At 48.2% G+C, this 15,884-nt stretch overlaps 1 protein-coding gene across 3 annotated transcripts; it reads right to left on the bottom strand.

Annotated features, from left to right (window-relative positions):
• Nucleotides 1-874: 874 nt before the first annotated feature.
• On the bottom strand, nt 875-15,471 carry LOC110220169 (beta-1,4-galactosyltransferase 3-like). 3 transcript variants are annotated; one of them, XM_021004098.2, is made up of 9 exons: nt 15,339-15,464; nt 13,293-13,595; nt 8,642-8,987; nt 6,676-6,911; nt 6,485-6,577; nt 3,259-3,446; nt 2,181-2,303; nt 1,985-2,089; nt 875-1,239 (listed from the first exon to the last, which is right to left on the bottom strand). In XM_021004098.2, the coding sequence occupies exons 3-9, from the start codon at nt 8,886-8,888 to the stop codon at nt 1,104-1,106; spliced, it is 1,128 nt and encodes a 375-aa protein (XP_020859757.1). In that variant the 5' UTR covers nt 8,889-8,987; nt 13,293-13,595; nt 15,339-15,464; the 3' UTR covers nt 875-1,103. The 3 variants fall into 3 exon arrangements, with proteins under 3 accessions (XP_020859757.1, XP_020859753.2, XP_020859761.1); XM_021004094.2 differs by lacking the exons at nt 6,485-6,577; nt 13,293-13,595 and having other exon boundaries at nt 15,339-15,471; XM_021004102.2 differs by lacking the exons at nt 13,293-13,595; nt 15,339-15,464 and having other exon boundaries at nt 8,642-9,819.
• Between the last annotated feature and the right edge of the window lie 413 nt (nt 15,472-15,884).

The following is a 15,884-nucleotide window of genomic DNA, read 5'->3' on the forward strand; positions in this document are numbered from 1 at the left end:
CTCCAGCATTGACAGTCTACAAATCACGCTCCTCTCCCCTGCCTATCCCTGAGTCTGAGTCTCCCAGACTCTCTTTCCCTCCCTACTTCCCAGACTGGATGGCTTTGTATTTTGAGGACTGGTCCATTGATTTCCCTCAGAGGGGGAAAGACCCCAAGAACCCCCTGAGTTCTACTCAAAGACAAGGCAGTCCCTTAAGGTCCAGAATGAAGGTCCCTGACCCTCCCACCCCCAACCCTTATTGTCCGTCCCCTCTTTTTATTCATCCCTCCCCATCCTCCCTTCTTCCCTGTCTAGCAGCTGCCCCTGTAGCGGCTCCCTGTCCGGGACTGAGCCAAACTCCGCTGGAGATCAGCGATTTCTGCTTTCTCCAGTGATAGGGTCATAGGAGGGAAGGGTCCCCTGACAGGGCTCTAAGGAATGTCAGTCACATTTAACATCTCCCCAGCCCCTCTCCAGGAAACTTTTCTTTAGGAATACTTCCAAAATGGACCCCAAAATCTCTCTCCTCCTCCAGGATACCATGGGAAATGAATCCCAGCTCATCTCTCTGGCCCTTCTGGCCCAGAGATCACAGGTCAACTTGGAGTTAGATTTGTGCTTGCTAAGAGGGTTTTGCTGTTGTCATTATTTTGTTTTATGTTGTTATCTGTAACCGTGTTTGAGCCAACAGGCTTAAACACCTTGTCTCACCTTCAGACCTACCTCCCTAAGGCCAGGACCAAATTTCCTCCAGAGAATAATGGTTCAACAGGGGCAGAAATGTGTCTCCTGCTTCAGATAGCGTCTTTTCTCCCAGCCCTCATCCCACATAGATCCAGATGATGGGATCCTAGGGGACCCAAATTGTGTGCAGGAGGGTCCATGCATCATATAAAATAAACTACACTTTAATAAGAAAATGGAGTGAGGGGGAGAGCTAACCCTCACTGCCTCCTTCCACATTTCTTCCCCCTTCTGCTCCCTGTGTATTTGTCTTGAGTGTCTGACTTTGGTCCTTGATGAATGGGAGAGATGAGGCATGTGGTGGGACAAGAGGCAAGAGACCCAGAGTTCTAGGCAGAAGAGATGGGGGCAGGGGCCCCATGGGAAGCACAGCACAATTAGTGGTAATCGATACCAAAGTGCATGGTGAGGTTGGTGTAGAGGGGGGTCTGCTCCTTGGACAGCAAGCTGTAGAGAAGATTATTCATCCTATTGTAACGCCACCTCAGATGGGTTTTGGAGAGGAGGTGAAACCTGATGGGGCAAAGAGAAGAAAGACATGTAGGCCCTATGATAGCCTGCAGCCGCCCCTCCCCCCCCCCCCACCATCATGACTATTTTTATCCTGCCTATTTCTTTGGGGTTTCACAATTTCTGAAGCTTCTTCCTCATAGCCACCTGCAAGGAGAGAAGTCTTGAGTATGGGCCCATTTTACAGATCAGGATCCTGAGGGTTTTGATAGACACAACCATCCATCTATTGCCCCCTCTCCCCCACTTAAGAAAGTGATCTGTGCCATGGCCCAAGGGGAATGAGCAGGGATGAATCCCCTGAAAGTACGAGAACCCAAACGTGATTCCTTGTCTCTTCTAAGGGTGATCCAAGGGTCACTATTCCCTCCAGGAGAATGACCCTAAAGTGACTCCCTGACCTGAGCCTTTCTTTCTCCCATTGTGATGAACCTCTACTTTCAAGTATAACTATTGGGCAAGTCAATGATCCTTCTACAAAGGCACTGAGCCTGACCATCCTGACCGTGGTGAAGGAACCTCTAGCAGTCCACCCAAGGATAAAACCTGAGAGCATTCTCCTATGCAGGAGCCCTCCACAAGAGGGCTCTTCTGGAGGCAGAGGGGTCACCTCCAAGGGCTGGTCTCAGGGGCCAGCCTTAGAATACTCGGGAAGGATGACACACATTTCAGGTTAAGCCCTTGATCAAGGATGATGAGAACAGCAGTGTCCCTTCCCCCAGGCCCCTCCTCTCCTTCCATCCCTCACCTTTTGGGGTTGGCCTTATTTCCTCTGTCATGGCCATGCTTCATCATGTGGTAGCGGCCAAATACTGCTGGAGGCTGGGAGATTAACATCTTATTCAGGAAAATTCTGTGGGGAGGGATGGAACAAAGAACCCTGTGGCCTCTTTCCCCCTGCTCCCAGACTTGCTCCCCACCGGACCTACGCATAAATTACTCACCTGGATGCAATGTCATCATCCTCACCCCCCCAGCCCCAGTAGTTGTTGGGAAAACCATTGATCTTCAGATAGTGAGTGGGCTGCAGTGCCATCACACCCCCAAAGTATGTCTCATAAGGAAGTCTAGAAACATGAAGCACAGGCTCAGTCAGACAGAGGACCCTGCTAGGCCAGATGTCACTGCAGCTGCAATTCTTCTGAAGCCTGCTTTCAATGACCTCTACCCAAGGCCCTTCCCTCAAAGCCACATGAAAATCCCTCCTTTAAGCTGATAGTTCCAATGCCTCTGGTAACTGCTCCCCTTTGACCCCTAAGGGTAGCCCCTCCTCTCAGACCCTAGAGCTAGCCCCTCATGTCTTGCTTCTGAGATAACTTCTCTGGCCCCTGGAGCAGCTACTATTCTCTTACCTGGGGGACAGCAGTTCCTTTCTTGCCCTAGAGACAGTCTCTCCACTCCACATGGACAGTTCTTTTCTCTGGCCACTAGGATTGCCCTCTTTTCTAACTCCTGTGATAGCCCTTCCTCTGTGGCCCCTAGCTTTACTCTCTTTTCTAACCTCTGAGATAGCCCCTACGCTGTGGCCCCTAGGAATATCCTCTTTTCTAACCTCTGAGATAGCCCCTCCTGTGGCCTCTAGGACAGCCCTCTTATTTCTCTTTTTTTTCCTCTCTTTTTTTTTTTTGGTGAGGTAACTGGGGTTAAGTAGCCCTCTTTTCTAACCTCTGAGATAGCCCCTCCTTTGTGGCCTCTAGGATAGCCCTCTTTTCTTTCTTTTCTTTTTTCTTTTTTTTTGGTGAGGTAATTGGGGTTAAGTAGCCCTCTTTTCTATCTCTTTTCTGAGATAGCCCCCACTCTGTGGCTCCTAGGATAGACCTCTTTGCTGATTCCTGGGATAAACTCTCCTCTCTGGTCCCTAGGATAGCTCCTCTGGTAACTGCTCCCGGGTGGACTGGAGAATCTATCCTAGGAGCCACAGAGTGGGGGCTCTCTCAGAAAAGAGATAGAAAAGAGGGCTACTTAACCCCAATTACCAGCCTTCTCTGGGATAGCTCCTTTCTGCCCTCTGCCTTCACTTACTCATACTGGAACTTGTCAATGGCCACTGAAGCATGCATGGGAAAGGCACTGCAGTCATAGATGTTGCAGTCATCCTTAGGAATCAGATCCACGTCATGGAAGTAAAGACACTGCCAGTTATTCTCTTTCATGTCCTCTTTGAAGCCCACATTCAATAGCTTCCCTCGGTTAAAGGTGTAATTGTCCATCTGAAATAGATAGAGCCTTTAAAGTGGAGGGATGGCCTTTTATTCAAGGAGTACCCTGCTCAGTGCCTGACTCAGTGCGTGCCCACTCCCTATGCCACCATCACCCCCTACACACACACACACACACACACACAACACACACACACACACACACACACACGATGGGGAGAGGAAAGACCAGATGACCAAAACAAGCTACCTTGATTGTACAAAATTCAATGCAGCAGAAATTTTTTGGAGGGGGGAAGGGTAGATTTTGCCTTAAATTTCTCTGACTAAAATCTGACATTTAATTTGACACAGCTTTCTAAGACTAGGGCTCTCCCCAGTAGTCAAGCAGCCAAAGGATATAAATAGCTTCCAAAAGAAGAATAAACAACTAAAAAAAAATAACTTCAATCTCCCTAATAGGTTAATACATACTAAAATAACCTCATCTCCATTAAGCTAGAAAAGCTGATTTAAAAAAAAAATCCTTTTTAGAAGAGCTCTGGGGGAGTATGGGACAGTAACCAGAAGGCCTAATTTGAAGCCAAAGGACCTGGGTTTGAATTCTGGATCTGATGCTGACCCCCTTGGTGACCTCGGGGAGGTCACTAATTTCTCTGGGTCGGTACAATTGGAGGGAGGGGGTGGACTGGAGAGTCTCTGAGGGCCCTTCTAGCTCTAGGATTATGTTCCAATAAATCTTCTGAGGGAGCTGTGAACTCTTCAATCAGAACATCATAGGTTCAGATCCACGAGGACCCTGGCAGCCACTTGGTGCTCCCTTCCCCCATTTAACACACACCCAGTTAGTGTCAGCTGCAGGAACTGAACTGAACCTGGAATTCTGCACAAAAAAATTACTGTATTATTCAAATCCTTTGACCCAGGGATGCCACTCCTGGAATCATATCCCACATAGGCTCCTGACTGCAGAAAAATGCTCATATGCACAAAAATCATCATAGACACATTATTTGTGATGACAAAATCTAGAAACAAATGCATTCAGTGTCTGGGGCATAGGTGAATGAACTTTAGCAGGTGAACATAATGGTATATCAGTGCTCCAAGAAGTAACAAGGACCACACCTGTGATTTCATAGGTATAGGTGACATCTTCTAGTCCTAGAGAAGTCCTGGGGCAGCTAGGTGGCTCAGTGGATGGAGCACTGGTACTAAAGTCAGAAGGACCTGAGTTCAAATCTGGCCTCTGACACTTAGTAGCTGTGTCACCCTAGGTAAGTCACTTAACCTGAAGAGAGAGAGAGAGAGAGAGAGAGAGAGAGAGAGAGAGAGAGAGAGAGAGAGAGAGAGAGAGAGAGAGAAGATGAAATCTGAACTCAGGCCCAAGGTCCCAACTTTCTCTTCTCATTAAGAAAGCTGACTATAAAGAGCAAAATGGGAAGACTTGTATGAAAAGCCGCAGAGGGAAGAAAACAGAGCCCAAAGGACAATAGACACATCTGATACAACTGTGTAAATGAAGTCAGAATCTAGATAAATACAATGGTTAGTGCCAGTCCTTTTAAAGTTAAAGACAGTCCTTCCTTTCCTTCCCCAAATTGTCTCCTATTTACGTACCTGCTTACATGTTGTGTCCTCTAATGAGAAACAGATTACAAAGCGCTTAGCACAGTGCCTGGCACTCAGGAGGCATTTAATAAATACTTTTCCCTTCCCCTTCTTATTTCTAGTGAAATATAAGTTTCTCACAGGCAAAGACTTTTTTTTTTCTTTTTGACCTTATTTCTCCAATGCCTACTGCCTTATCCACAGCAGGCATTAAGTAAATGTTTGGAGGTTTATCTGTCATGCCCAAACAAAACATGGATAAATTTAAAGTTACTTTGCAAATACTACACAATCATAATCACAGCTGACGACCAGAATCCACTCCCAAGTTGTCTCTGCCACTGGGGATCTGATCAACCTTAGACTCGCCGAGTGGGGTTATTATCTAACAAGAACTCAGGGACCATAACATGGCCAATCAAATTGTGCAAAATTGAAAAAGTTTTTGCACACATAAAACCAGTGCAGCTGAAATTAGAAGGGAAACTGTTAAATGGAGGGGAAACAAAATCTTTTCAGCAAGTTTCTCTGACACAGGGCCCATTTCTAAGATGCACACAGAACTGATTCAGAATAAGAAGAACCCGGGAAGACTCGGATGAACTGAGGCAAAGTGAAATGAAGAGGTGAGGACAAATTGATATGATAGCAACAACAATGCAGACACCAACAGCTTTGAAAGACCTCAGCGTTCAGAGGACTCACGAGGAAGCATGCTAACAATGTCCCCCAGTCCGCCTTTAACCGAAGCATTGGTGGAAGGCAGGCAAGAACTGATGCTTCCAAACCGTGTTCACTTAGTACCAAGGAGCTTAAAAACAGACAGGGATTCTACCTAGGTTTGGACAGAAAAAATTGAGGGAATGGGGGGGAGTCAATGCAATTTTAAGGAGGCATGAGTGGCAGGTAGGTGGTGTAATGGATAGAGCTCTGGCCTTGGAGCCAGGAGGACCTGAGTTCAAATGTGGCTTCAGATAACTTGATGCTTACTAGCTGTGTGACCCTGGGCAAGTCACTTAGCCCTGATTGCCCAAGCCAAAAAAAAAAGAAAGAAAAAAGAATGAGGCTTGAGATTTTCTTTTCCATTGGCTGGCATAAATGATGGAAGCTATTAAGACTGGCATCTTGTGTGCCAGCTTGCCTACCAGGGAGGTGATGGATTCAAGATGCACAGTAAGGTACACATTTTGGAAGCAAGGCAGGAGTTTGTTTTGCATAATTATACATATTTATTAAACGGGTTTTCGTTTTCCTTTTTTTTTTTCACATAAAAGCATAAATGCTTGTTAGTTGAAAAGTAAAGTAAATGATGTATCCAAAAAGAAAAAAATGAATACAATGCACTCAATTTTCCTCTAGAAAGTGACAGGAGAGGCAATAGAAGATAAAACATCACACATAAATGTCACATGTAAAATCTTTTAAAAAACCTCCACCTTGGGAACAGCAATGTGTCTTTCACCATGTGAGATACTTACCTGTGTTATCCTAGCCATCTCCGTCCGGCTCAAGCCTCCCTTTGCTTTTGTGTCCCTGGGCAGGGCCTGTGTGAGTCTCCGGGCTCTGTTCTTCTGGAGAAGAGGCAGTACCCTTTAGGCCCTCCTCGGCCAGGCTGGGGAGATCTCCTTCCTCCATAGCCTTCCCCCTCCACCTCCGCCCAGTCCCTTACCTGGTGCACCGCATAGATGGTACAGTGGATCTGCTGTCTCTGCAAGAAGGGGTGCAGGTGGTAGAGTAGCTGGTGCAGGTGCTTCCTTCTGGCCCAGTAGGGGATGATGATGGCCGTGTGGTGAAGAGCCCCGCAGTTGGGTGGTTGATAATGGCCTCCCAGCTGCACCAGCGGGTTCTTCTGAGCGATGTCATCCAGTGTCACATCAAGCGGGAAGCTCACCTTCAGAGGGCCGCCTGAGAGAGGAGGAGGGGTGGCATGAGGCCCCGCCCCTCCTGGCTCAAAGACCGGAGAACAGGCGTGCCCTGTCCAGCACACCTCCTCAGCCTCCGCCTCTGACCCAGAAGCAAGAAACCTCAGGGACAGACGTCACAGATCATCCAGTCCAACGGTGATTCAAATAACGGATGGATTTCCCGGTACACCATCCACATCTAAAAGGGGTGGGGAGGATGGCAGTTGTGGGTCTGAGCTAGCACTGGGGGAAGTGGGGAAGAAGGAAGCCTTGAAAGGGGGACCTCAAGTGAAGGACAGTTGGCTAACGGTACAAATCCCGTCTCTAACCTTTATGCACAAACTGGGGGCCATTAGGCAAGTGAGTCACATCTACAGCCTGCCTCCTCTTTCTGAATAAATTTAGAGGTGGACCTTAGAGGCCTCTTAGTTCAAGACCCTAATTTTACAAAAGAGGACACTGAGGCCCCACAGGCTTGAAGTGGCAGTAGTGGGATTCAAACCCAGGCAAATCCAGGCTCTTTGTACTACACTTTAAATAAGAGGTTGGACTAGATGACTTTGGATGTAGGACAGTGGAAAGAGTGTCTAGAGTCAGAGGACCTGGGTTCAAATCCCACCTCTGACTTTTACTTTAAGTATGGCCATAGTGGATGAGTCATTTAACTTCCCTGGGTCTCAGTGGCATCAGATGGGAACTGAGGCTCCTTCCATCTCTCGCTCTTTTGACTGGAGGCAGCTGGCAGCATGGCGGAGACAGCTGAGCCCAGAATCAAAAGGAACTGAGTTCCAGCCTCAGAGGCTTACTAGCTATGTGCCTCTGGGCAAGTCACTTAACCCTTGGCTCAGTTTCCTCATCTGTAAAATGGGGATGATAATAGCCGCCACTACACACACACACACACACACACACACACACACACACACACACACACACACACATGCACGCACAGGGTTGTTGTGAGGACCAAATGAGAAATTTGTAAAAAGTAATTAGCATAGTGCCTGGCATGTAGCAGGCACTGTATAAATGCCCAGGGGCAGGCAATCTGTGGCCTCAGGTTCCCCACGCTCTCTCCAAGGAGAATGTCAGCTCCAACTGTGAGCCAGACACTAAAAATGGCCCAGGCCCTGCCCTTAAGGAGCTTAGCTTCTATCAGGAGAAACACCAGGTACAAGAATCTAGAGAGGAGGAGGGAGGGGGAGGCAGGAACAGGAAAAGCCTTCTTTAGGTGGCTGCCCTTGAGCAGAGCCTTCAAAGAGACTAGAGACGGAGGGGAAGAGCAAGGGCCTTCCAGGCATGGCCAACCACCCGTGTGTCACAAAGACCCAGTTTTGGGAGATGACTGGATTGCAGAATGGAGGAAGGAGAGTAGTGTATAAGAAGCCTGGAGAGGTAGGTTGGGGTCTGGTTGTGATGGATTATGAATGCCAAACAGGAGAGTTGAATATTTTATCCCAGAAGCAATAAGAAACCAGGGGAGTTGGGGAGGGACATGGTCAGACTAGGCTCTGGGAGCTGTGTGGGGGATGGCTTGCAGAGGGGGAGGAATCAGAGGCAGGGAAGCCAATTAGGAGGCCTGTGCATAAATGCTCATTGAATGAAGGAGTGAGTATATACATGCACGAATGAATGAATGAATGAATGAACAAAGAAGTGAATGGCACCCCACCACAGCAAGCAGGCAGCCCTCTCCCATGCCTCCACAAAAGTCTCAAGGTGCCAGCTTACCGATGAAAGGAGAGGTCTTGGGGCAGGTGGGCAGGTCTTCCTTGGTAGGGCTCAGCAGTTGGATTTGGTCCAGGCCCCTGTAGACATCTTTCATTGTCAGGATGGTGTCGGTGGTACTAAGGATGCTGGTGGTCAGCATCTTCAGGACATAGCTGACCTGGTGGTGGTCACTTTGGTGATACAAGACCACCATTATTGCCAGCTGCAGTTCGAAGAAGATGAGCAGCACTCGGCCCTGGGCCACCATGTTGGGGGCAGGAGGGAGGTAGGGTTCTGCCCTGCTCCCTGGGCAGGCCCAGTCAACTTTGCCCAATGGATCACCTCTTGGCTTCTTGCTTCTGCCAAGCTATGAAGATGGGTAGGAACAAAAAGTGGGAGTGGGGGTGAAGACATGGGAGAGAATAATAATTAAATAATCATTAAGGGAGGAAAGGGAAGGGGCTTAGAGAGAGATGACAAATTTATTCCCATTTCACAAATGAACACACTCAAGCTCAGAAGTTGACTTGGCCATGGTCATTCAGTTAGTTGTCAGAGCCAGGATCTGAATCCAGGTCATCTAGTCTAAATGGAGAATATGAAGCCTAGAAAGAAGAAGTTAAGTGACTCACCCAAGGTCACCAACTGCTTATGTATCCGAGCTAGGATTTGAACCCAGAGTATAGAACCATAATTAGAATGGATTTTAGTGAGAGGAGGCTTGACATCATGGGAAGAGTGCTGGGCTTGGAACCAGGAAGGTCTAGGTTCAAATCCTGCCTGGGACACTTACTACTTTGTTAAGTCACTTTATGTCTCTGAGTCTCCTTTATAAAAGAAGGTAGATTGAGGGGATTGGACTGCCCGGCCTCTGGGTCTCTCATTCTACGCTCATCAGGTTCCAAAGATGGGAAGCAGCAGAGCCCGATTGGAGCCCACACCTTCACACTCACTACATATCACACTGACTCATCTCCTGACTCTTTGGGCTCTATGATGCTGACTTTTTGGGGGGATTTCCTGGAGAAAGGAGACATTCTGATGAGACAGAAGAGAGCGAGACAGTGTTCAATCCCTAAAAAAACAACCCATGGTGGCAGCCAGGTGGCCTAGCAACCCCGGAGACAGAAGGATCTGAGTTCAAATCTGACCTCAGACACTTACTAGCTGTGTGACCCTGGGCAAGTCACAACCCCAATTGCTCCCAAGAAAAGAAAGGGAAAGAAAGGAAAAGAAAGGAAAAGAAAAGAAAAGAAAAGAAAGAAAGAAAGAAAAGAAAAGAAAAGAAAAAGAAAGAAAAGAAAAGAAAGAAAAGAAAAGAAAAGAAAAGAAAAGAAAAGAAAAGAAAAGAAAAGAAAAGAAAAGAAAAGAAAAGAAAAGAAAAAGAAAAGAAAAGAAAAGAAAAGAAAAGAAAAGAAAAGAAAAGAAAAGAAAAGAAAAGAAAAGAAAACTAACTCATTGAGGTATCTCCCTCTCCAGGAAGTCAGTCTCAATTAGAGAGAAATTCACTGTACCCACTGAAGAGATGGAGGAAGGGATGGATTCTGTCTTTTAGCCTTTAAAAATGAACCCACTGCTCTGCTCCTAAAATTCCACTCAATTCCATTCTGGAAGCTAAAGCCATTAAAGGGCTCTAATTGCTAGGGGAAGGATCACAAGATCATAGATTTGGAGCTGAAAGGGACGTTAGAGGGGCCAGATGTGGAAACTGAGGCCCATACAAGGTAAGGGACTTGTCAAAGATCACACAGTCAGTAAGTGTCTGAAGTGATATCTGAGCCCAGCAGATCTTCCAGACTCTGAGGGTAAGGATGGCAACGCCTTTGCCCTCAGAACCATGTGCTCAGCCTGGATTTCTTCCCTTCACCTTGAGATGCCATGGAGGGTGGAAAGGTCATAGTCAGAAGACCTAGGTTCAGACACATAATAGCTGTGTGACCTTGGGCATGTAGCTTAACACTCTGAATCTGCTTCTCACTCATTTAAAGTGGAAAGGAAATATACGAACTACTGCCATGAGCCTAACTCAGCCCACTTCCCCTTCCTGACCAACCCAGGCTATGCCTCTGGAATGGGCTCGGCCATTCATGCCCACATGTCTGCTTCCTTCCTCAAATTTCCCTCAGGGTCCACCCTCCCCCTCCCCCCACCCCACCCTGGGCTAGCTCCTCTTGTCTCCTTCTCCAAGTTTGTCTCAAAGAATTGAATCTGGGTGGCCCCTCTGCACCACCCCCATTCCCAATCATACATATCCACCCCAGCTAGTCAGTCCCCAAACCCTGTAACCATCTTCTTTCCCATAAACCACCACCCAGCGCCCAACGCCCACCCTCCCTCCTTTCAGCTCTTTTCCCCATCTCCACCAGCCACTGGACCCCTCTTTCTCTACCCTTATAGAGACCCTTCCTTTTCCTTTCCCTGTTCAAGGCCTTCAAGAGCTCCCATAAGTTAAGACCAGACTCTTCATCCATATAATCCAGGGCCCTAGAGTTGGGGCTAATCAGTCCCTCTGAATTGTCTCCCTGACTCACACATTCACTTCCCTTGGCATCCCAAGCTTTCCCTCATACTATATGTGCCATGTGCCTTCTTGCTTCAAGTGAGCTCAATCCATGATTGCACCTCTGTCCCTATCCCCATCCTTGGGTTCTCCCATCTTTCAGGCCCAACCTCTTCCAAGAGGCCTTCCCTGAGGACCCCAACTAAGACCCATAGAGGGTTTCCCAACATTCTCTGTATCACATATGCAAATCCTTTGAATATATGGTCATGTATTAAGTTCCAATGGGGTGTGTGTGTGTGTGTGTGTGTGTGTGTGTGTGTGTGAGAGAGAGAGAGAGAGAGAGAGAGAGAGAGAGAGAGAGAGAGAGAGAGAGAGAGAGAGACAGAGAAGGAGAGAGAGGGAGAGAGAGAGACGGAGTGATCTCCTCAACTACTCTGGGAGCTCCCTGAAGGCAAGAGCCATGGACCTTCCTTAGTATTTCCCATAGTTAAACACAAGATGAGGCAGAGGAGATCCTAAGTTAGGGGCAGCTAAGAGCCCCAGCCCTGAAGTCAGAAGGACCTCAATCAAATCTGACCTCAAAGCAAACACTTGACACTTACTAGCTATGTGATCCTGGGCAAGTCACTTAACCCCAATTGCCTAAAAGCAAAAAAAAAAGAAAGAAAGAAAGAAAGAAAGAAAGGAGACCCTAAATTACTTCCAGTTTCCCTCTCCATAAAATGGGGCAGGAGGTGGAGATTGTGAAGGACTCTTCCTCCCAGCTCTGCCATTCTCTGTTCTAACCACCTTTCTAGTTGTTGTTCTCGTTGGACCTTCAGAATACCTATCATAGGGTGCTTGGCTTAGGGTAGGTGCCGTCTTCCTGAAGTGTTTGGGGAAGAATGGGGAAAATGGGGGGAGGGCAGAAGACAAGGATGGAGAGGGAAGCTGGGACCCAACTCTGGTGGTCTTCTTTGCCAGACCAAGGAGTCATTGAATGTTAGAGTTGTCTTAGAAGTCTACTAAGTCCAATCTCTGCCTTTTACAGATAGGGAGACCGAGGCCCACGGAGAAGACCTGTCCAAAGTCACAAGGCCCATCTGTGCCAGAGCCAAAACTAGATCTCAGGAGCCAGGGCTCTCTCCGCAGACTCTGTTTCCCTGAGTCCTGACACCTCCCAGCTCCTATTAGCTTATTGACAGCTCTTACCTCTTGTGTGATCCTGTTCTCTCCCAGCTCTTAGCATTCCTCCTCCCCCACCCCAGGCACCTGTGGGGAGGCCAGCTGCCTCTCTGTCCACTGCAACAAGAGAACTGGGAGAGGAAATGAAGCCAAGCCCAGTGGCTAGAACCAGCAAGACAGAAGAATTTTGGGACATGTGGGTCCTTCGGTGGAAGCCTTCCTCCCCTTCCCCCACCACTCCATTTGGGCTGGTCCTGGGGGCCCAAAGCAACGGGATTAAGAGCTGTGGAGCTGGTGGCTCTGGGCCCAACTGATCTTTCTGTATCTTTGGCCCTTTGTCCCTCTGGCTGGTAACACCCTCTCTGAGAACAGAGGGCCCTGAGAACAGGGCATGTCAGCACTGGCAAGATGTCTATAGTGGCCTTAGAATAGAGATTGTCAGAGACTCTAGAACCTAGAATGTCAGAGATAAGGGCCCTGAGAACAGGGGATGTCAGAGCTGCAGGGACTTTCGAATAGAGAATATCAGAACTAGCAATAATAATAGCTAGCATTTATAGAATACATTTAAAATCACTTTACATATATTTGATCCTCACAACAATCCTATGGGAGTAGACCACATCATTATTCCCATTTTACAGATGAGGAAACTGAGGCTAGAAAATGTTAAGTGACTTGCCCAGGGTGTTCAAGGTAGCTAGATAGAGCACTGAGCCTGGAGGCAGGAAGACCTGAGTTCAAATATGGTGTCAGACACTTAGCAGCTGTGTGACCTTGGTACGCACATAATAGGCACTGTAGAAATGCATAGCTAGGGTCACACAAGGAAGGTCCATAGAACATAGAACAGATAATGTCAGAGCTGAGCAGGACCCTGGAACACAGAATGTACAGTTCAAGGATGGCACTTACAGATGATCTAATGTCCCCTTGTGCTTTTATAAATTGGGAAACTGAGGCCCAAGCTCTACATATCCAGAGGCTGGTTTTAATAACCATTACCTAGATAGGTCTCCTCTCTCTGGCCTCTGGACAGAGCCTGTGAGTGTCCCAGGAATCAGAGTTGATCGAAAATGGACGTGATGCCTTGAAAGGCAGAGTATTTCCTGTCCCTGTGAGGTTGGAGGCTTCTTTGTCAGGGATGATGTTAGGAGGGAGAGAAAGGGAGTGATGGAAATTCTGCCCAGGTCGACGGTTGGGCTAGATGTTTTCTGAAAGTCTTCCAGCTCTGAGTTTCTGGGATTCCACCATGAAACACCTAAAAGCATCCAAGTGAAGGTTTTCTCTGGGCTGGAGGGGACAGAGCTGGGTCAGACAGATGTTAAGTCTTGATTAGGTTAAAGAAAAAAAAACAGTCATGACTTCATTTGTGGGATCCTTCTGTCTCCCAAATAAAAATTCAGCTGAAAGGGACCTGAGAGCCATCCAATCCAACCCAAACCTGAACAGGAACCCTAGTCTACGGCCTCCAGGAGAAGGAACCTCTGCTTGAAGACCTAAAGAAATGCGGAGCCCACTAGCTCCTGCAGCAGCCCGCTCCATCTTGGAGCATGGCTTAGTGTTCCGAAGGCGCTCCTTGCACCCAGGCGACATGGACCTTTCTGAAAACAGCCCATTGAGTTCTCCTACTTCTGCTTTCTGGGGCTAAAAACACACCAAAAATCCTAACAAAAACCTAATCTCCCACCCACATGATGAGGTTTTCTTCAGGAACTTGAAGAATGCAATCATCCTTTCCCTCTGCCTTCAGTTCCTCATGGTAAACTTCCCTGGCTCCTTTTACCAGCAATTCTGTGGCTGGGTTTCAAGTCGCTTAGAGATGATGTTTCAGAGTTACTAGGCACTGAAAAAGTCACCACCAGGTAATGAGCCTCTGGGAAACCAGAGAGGGTCCCCAGTAGTTAGGCTGCGGATGTGGGGGCGTCACTGGGCCCTTCTGAGATTTAGAGCCGGAAGGGACCTCGGGGGCCATTCAGGCCAGCCTCTCATCTTACAGATGAGGAAAGGCCTAGTAAAGTGAAATGACTTGCCCAAGGTCACAGAGATAGAAAGGGCCCGAGGTAGGACTTGAACCCTGGTCTTCTGACCCCAGAGCCGGGGTCTCTTCCCCTGAAGCCTTTCAAACCTGGGCTCCAGTGGCAGAACCTTGAAGAATCCTAAGCCTAGGTCAACTCTGTACCAGAAGGCATTGAGCTGAGGACTAAGGTCCCTCCCATAGGACACACAATCACAATGGTGTGCAGAGCCATCGAACCACATGGACATACCATCACATACCTTCTGCTTTTGGCCCTCAGATCCTGAATAGAGAGAATGACGATGTGTGATAGCACTGAGACAGTGTGGCCCAGTGGGAAGGGTGCTGCATTTGGAGCCAGAAAGACCTGAGTTCAAATCCAACCTCAGGCACTTACTAGCTGTGTGATCCTGGGCAAGTCAGTTAACTTTGTTTGCCTCAGTTTCCTCACCTCTAAAACGAGAAGGAAATGGCAAACCACCCCAATATCTTTGCCAAGAAAACCCTGAATGGGGTCACGAAGAGTCAGACACAGCTGAACAACTTTTCCCAGCATTGTTGTCAGCAACAAAAGAGAACGTAGGTTTACAATGCTCTGCAAAACTTAAAGCGTGTGATAGAAATGCTGGTAATTATTATCATCGTTGTCAAGGTATTGGGGGACACCTCGCTTTCCAGAGCAAGCAGGCTGTGTCCTGGGCTTTGCATAAAGACAATCCTTTACACTCACCCTCTGGAGCATCGGGATGGTCCCTGAGCTCGGCCAAGCACCAACGTGCCCAGAGGTGAAGCCCTGCCATAAGCACACTTTTTGTCACCAGCCAGCCTTGCCTGGCTGTCGCTGTTGCCTCACTGCTGCTGCTACGCAGCCAGCGCTCTTTGAGCCTTTGTTTAGCCACAGCTCTATAATCGAGGTTCAGCCCCACTGAAGCGGCTTCCCCCAGGAGGGCCCGGACCCTGGCTCCTGGCTCCTCTCCCTCTTGGCTTACAAGCCTCTTCCCTCCCTTCGAAACTAAACTTCTGTTGGATACCTGACTCTCCTGTCTACGGCCTGCTCTGCTCAGCTGCCGCCATCCACAGGTTGGAGGCCAGTTTGCTCCGACAGATGTCATTATTAATTCCCGTCTGCAACATGAAGGGAAGCCTTCCAGCTCCAGATGCAGAATCATACCCATTCTCCTTCATTTGCATCCTGGGGTGAGAATAGAAAACAAAACCTGCTGTGGTTTGAGTGAAACTCCCCCAGGCCAGAGGAACTGTAAGTCACAACCCATCTGCTGGGTAGTGGAAGGCTCAGGACCGTCCCCTCTGGTGCCAGGCCTGGCATGAGGGGAGAGGGAGGGGGAGGCTGATTTTTCAGAACCAAATTCAAAGGCCCTTCAATAACGGACTTCAACAGCCCCTCCTCCCTCCCTCTCTCTGTCTCTCTCTCTCTCTCTCTCTCTCTCTCCCCCCGTCCCCTCCCCTTCTATATTCAAATTAAGCTACTGATTCCCTGATTCCTAGAAGGGCAATCTCTAGCTTCAGTGCTGGGCTTCCCTTAGAGTGAGGCCAATGTTGGTACTCCACGGGCAGGG

This window comes from Phascolarctos cinereus, unplaced genomic scaffold (genome assembly GCF_003287225.1).
Source record: "Phascolarctos cinereus isolate Bilbo 61053 unplaced genomic scaffold, phaCin_HiC Scaffold_726;HRSCAF=1367, whole genome shotgun sequence".
NCBI lineage: Eukaryota > Metazoa > Chordata > Mammalia > Diprotodontia > Phascolarctidae > Phascolarctos > Phascolarctos cinereus.

Coding starts and splice junctions, on each gene's coding strand:
- LOC110220169 (XM_021004094.2), bottom strand. CDS start 15,419: ATGACATCTGTCGGAGCAAACTGGCCTCCAACCTGTGGATGGCGGCAG. Junction 3,447..6,675: donor CCATCTATGCGGTGCACCAG/GTAAGGGACTGG, acceptor TATCTATTTCAG/ATGGACAATTACACCTTTAA. Junction 2,304..3,258: donor ATTGACAAGTTCCAGTATGA/GTAAGTGAAGGC, acceptor TCATGTTTCTAG/ACTTCCTTATGAGACATACT.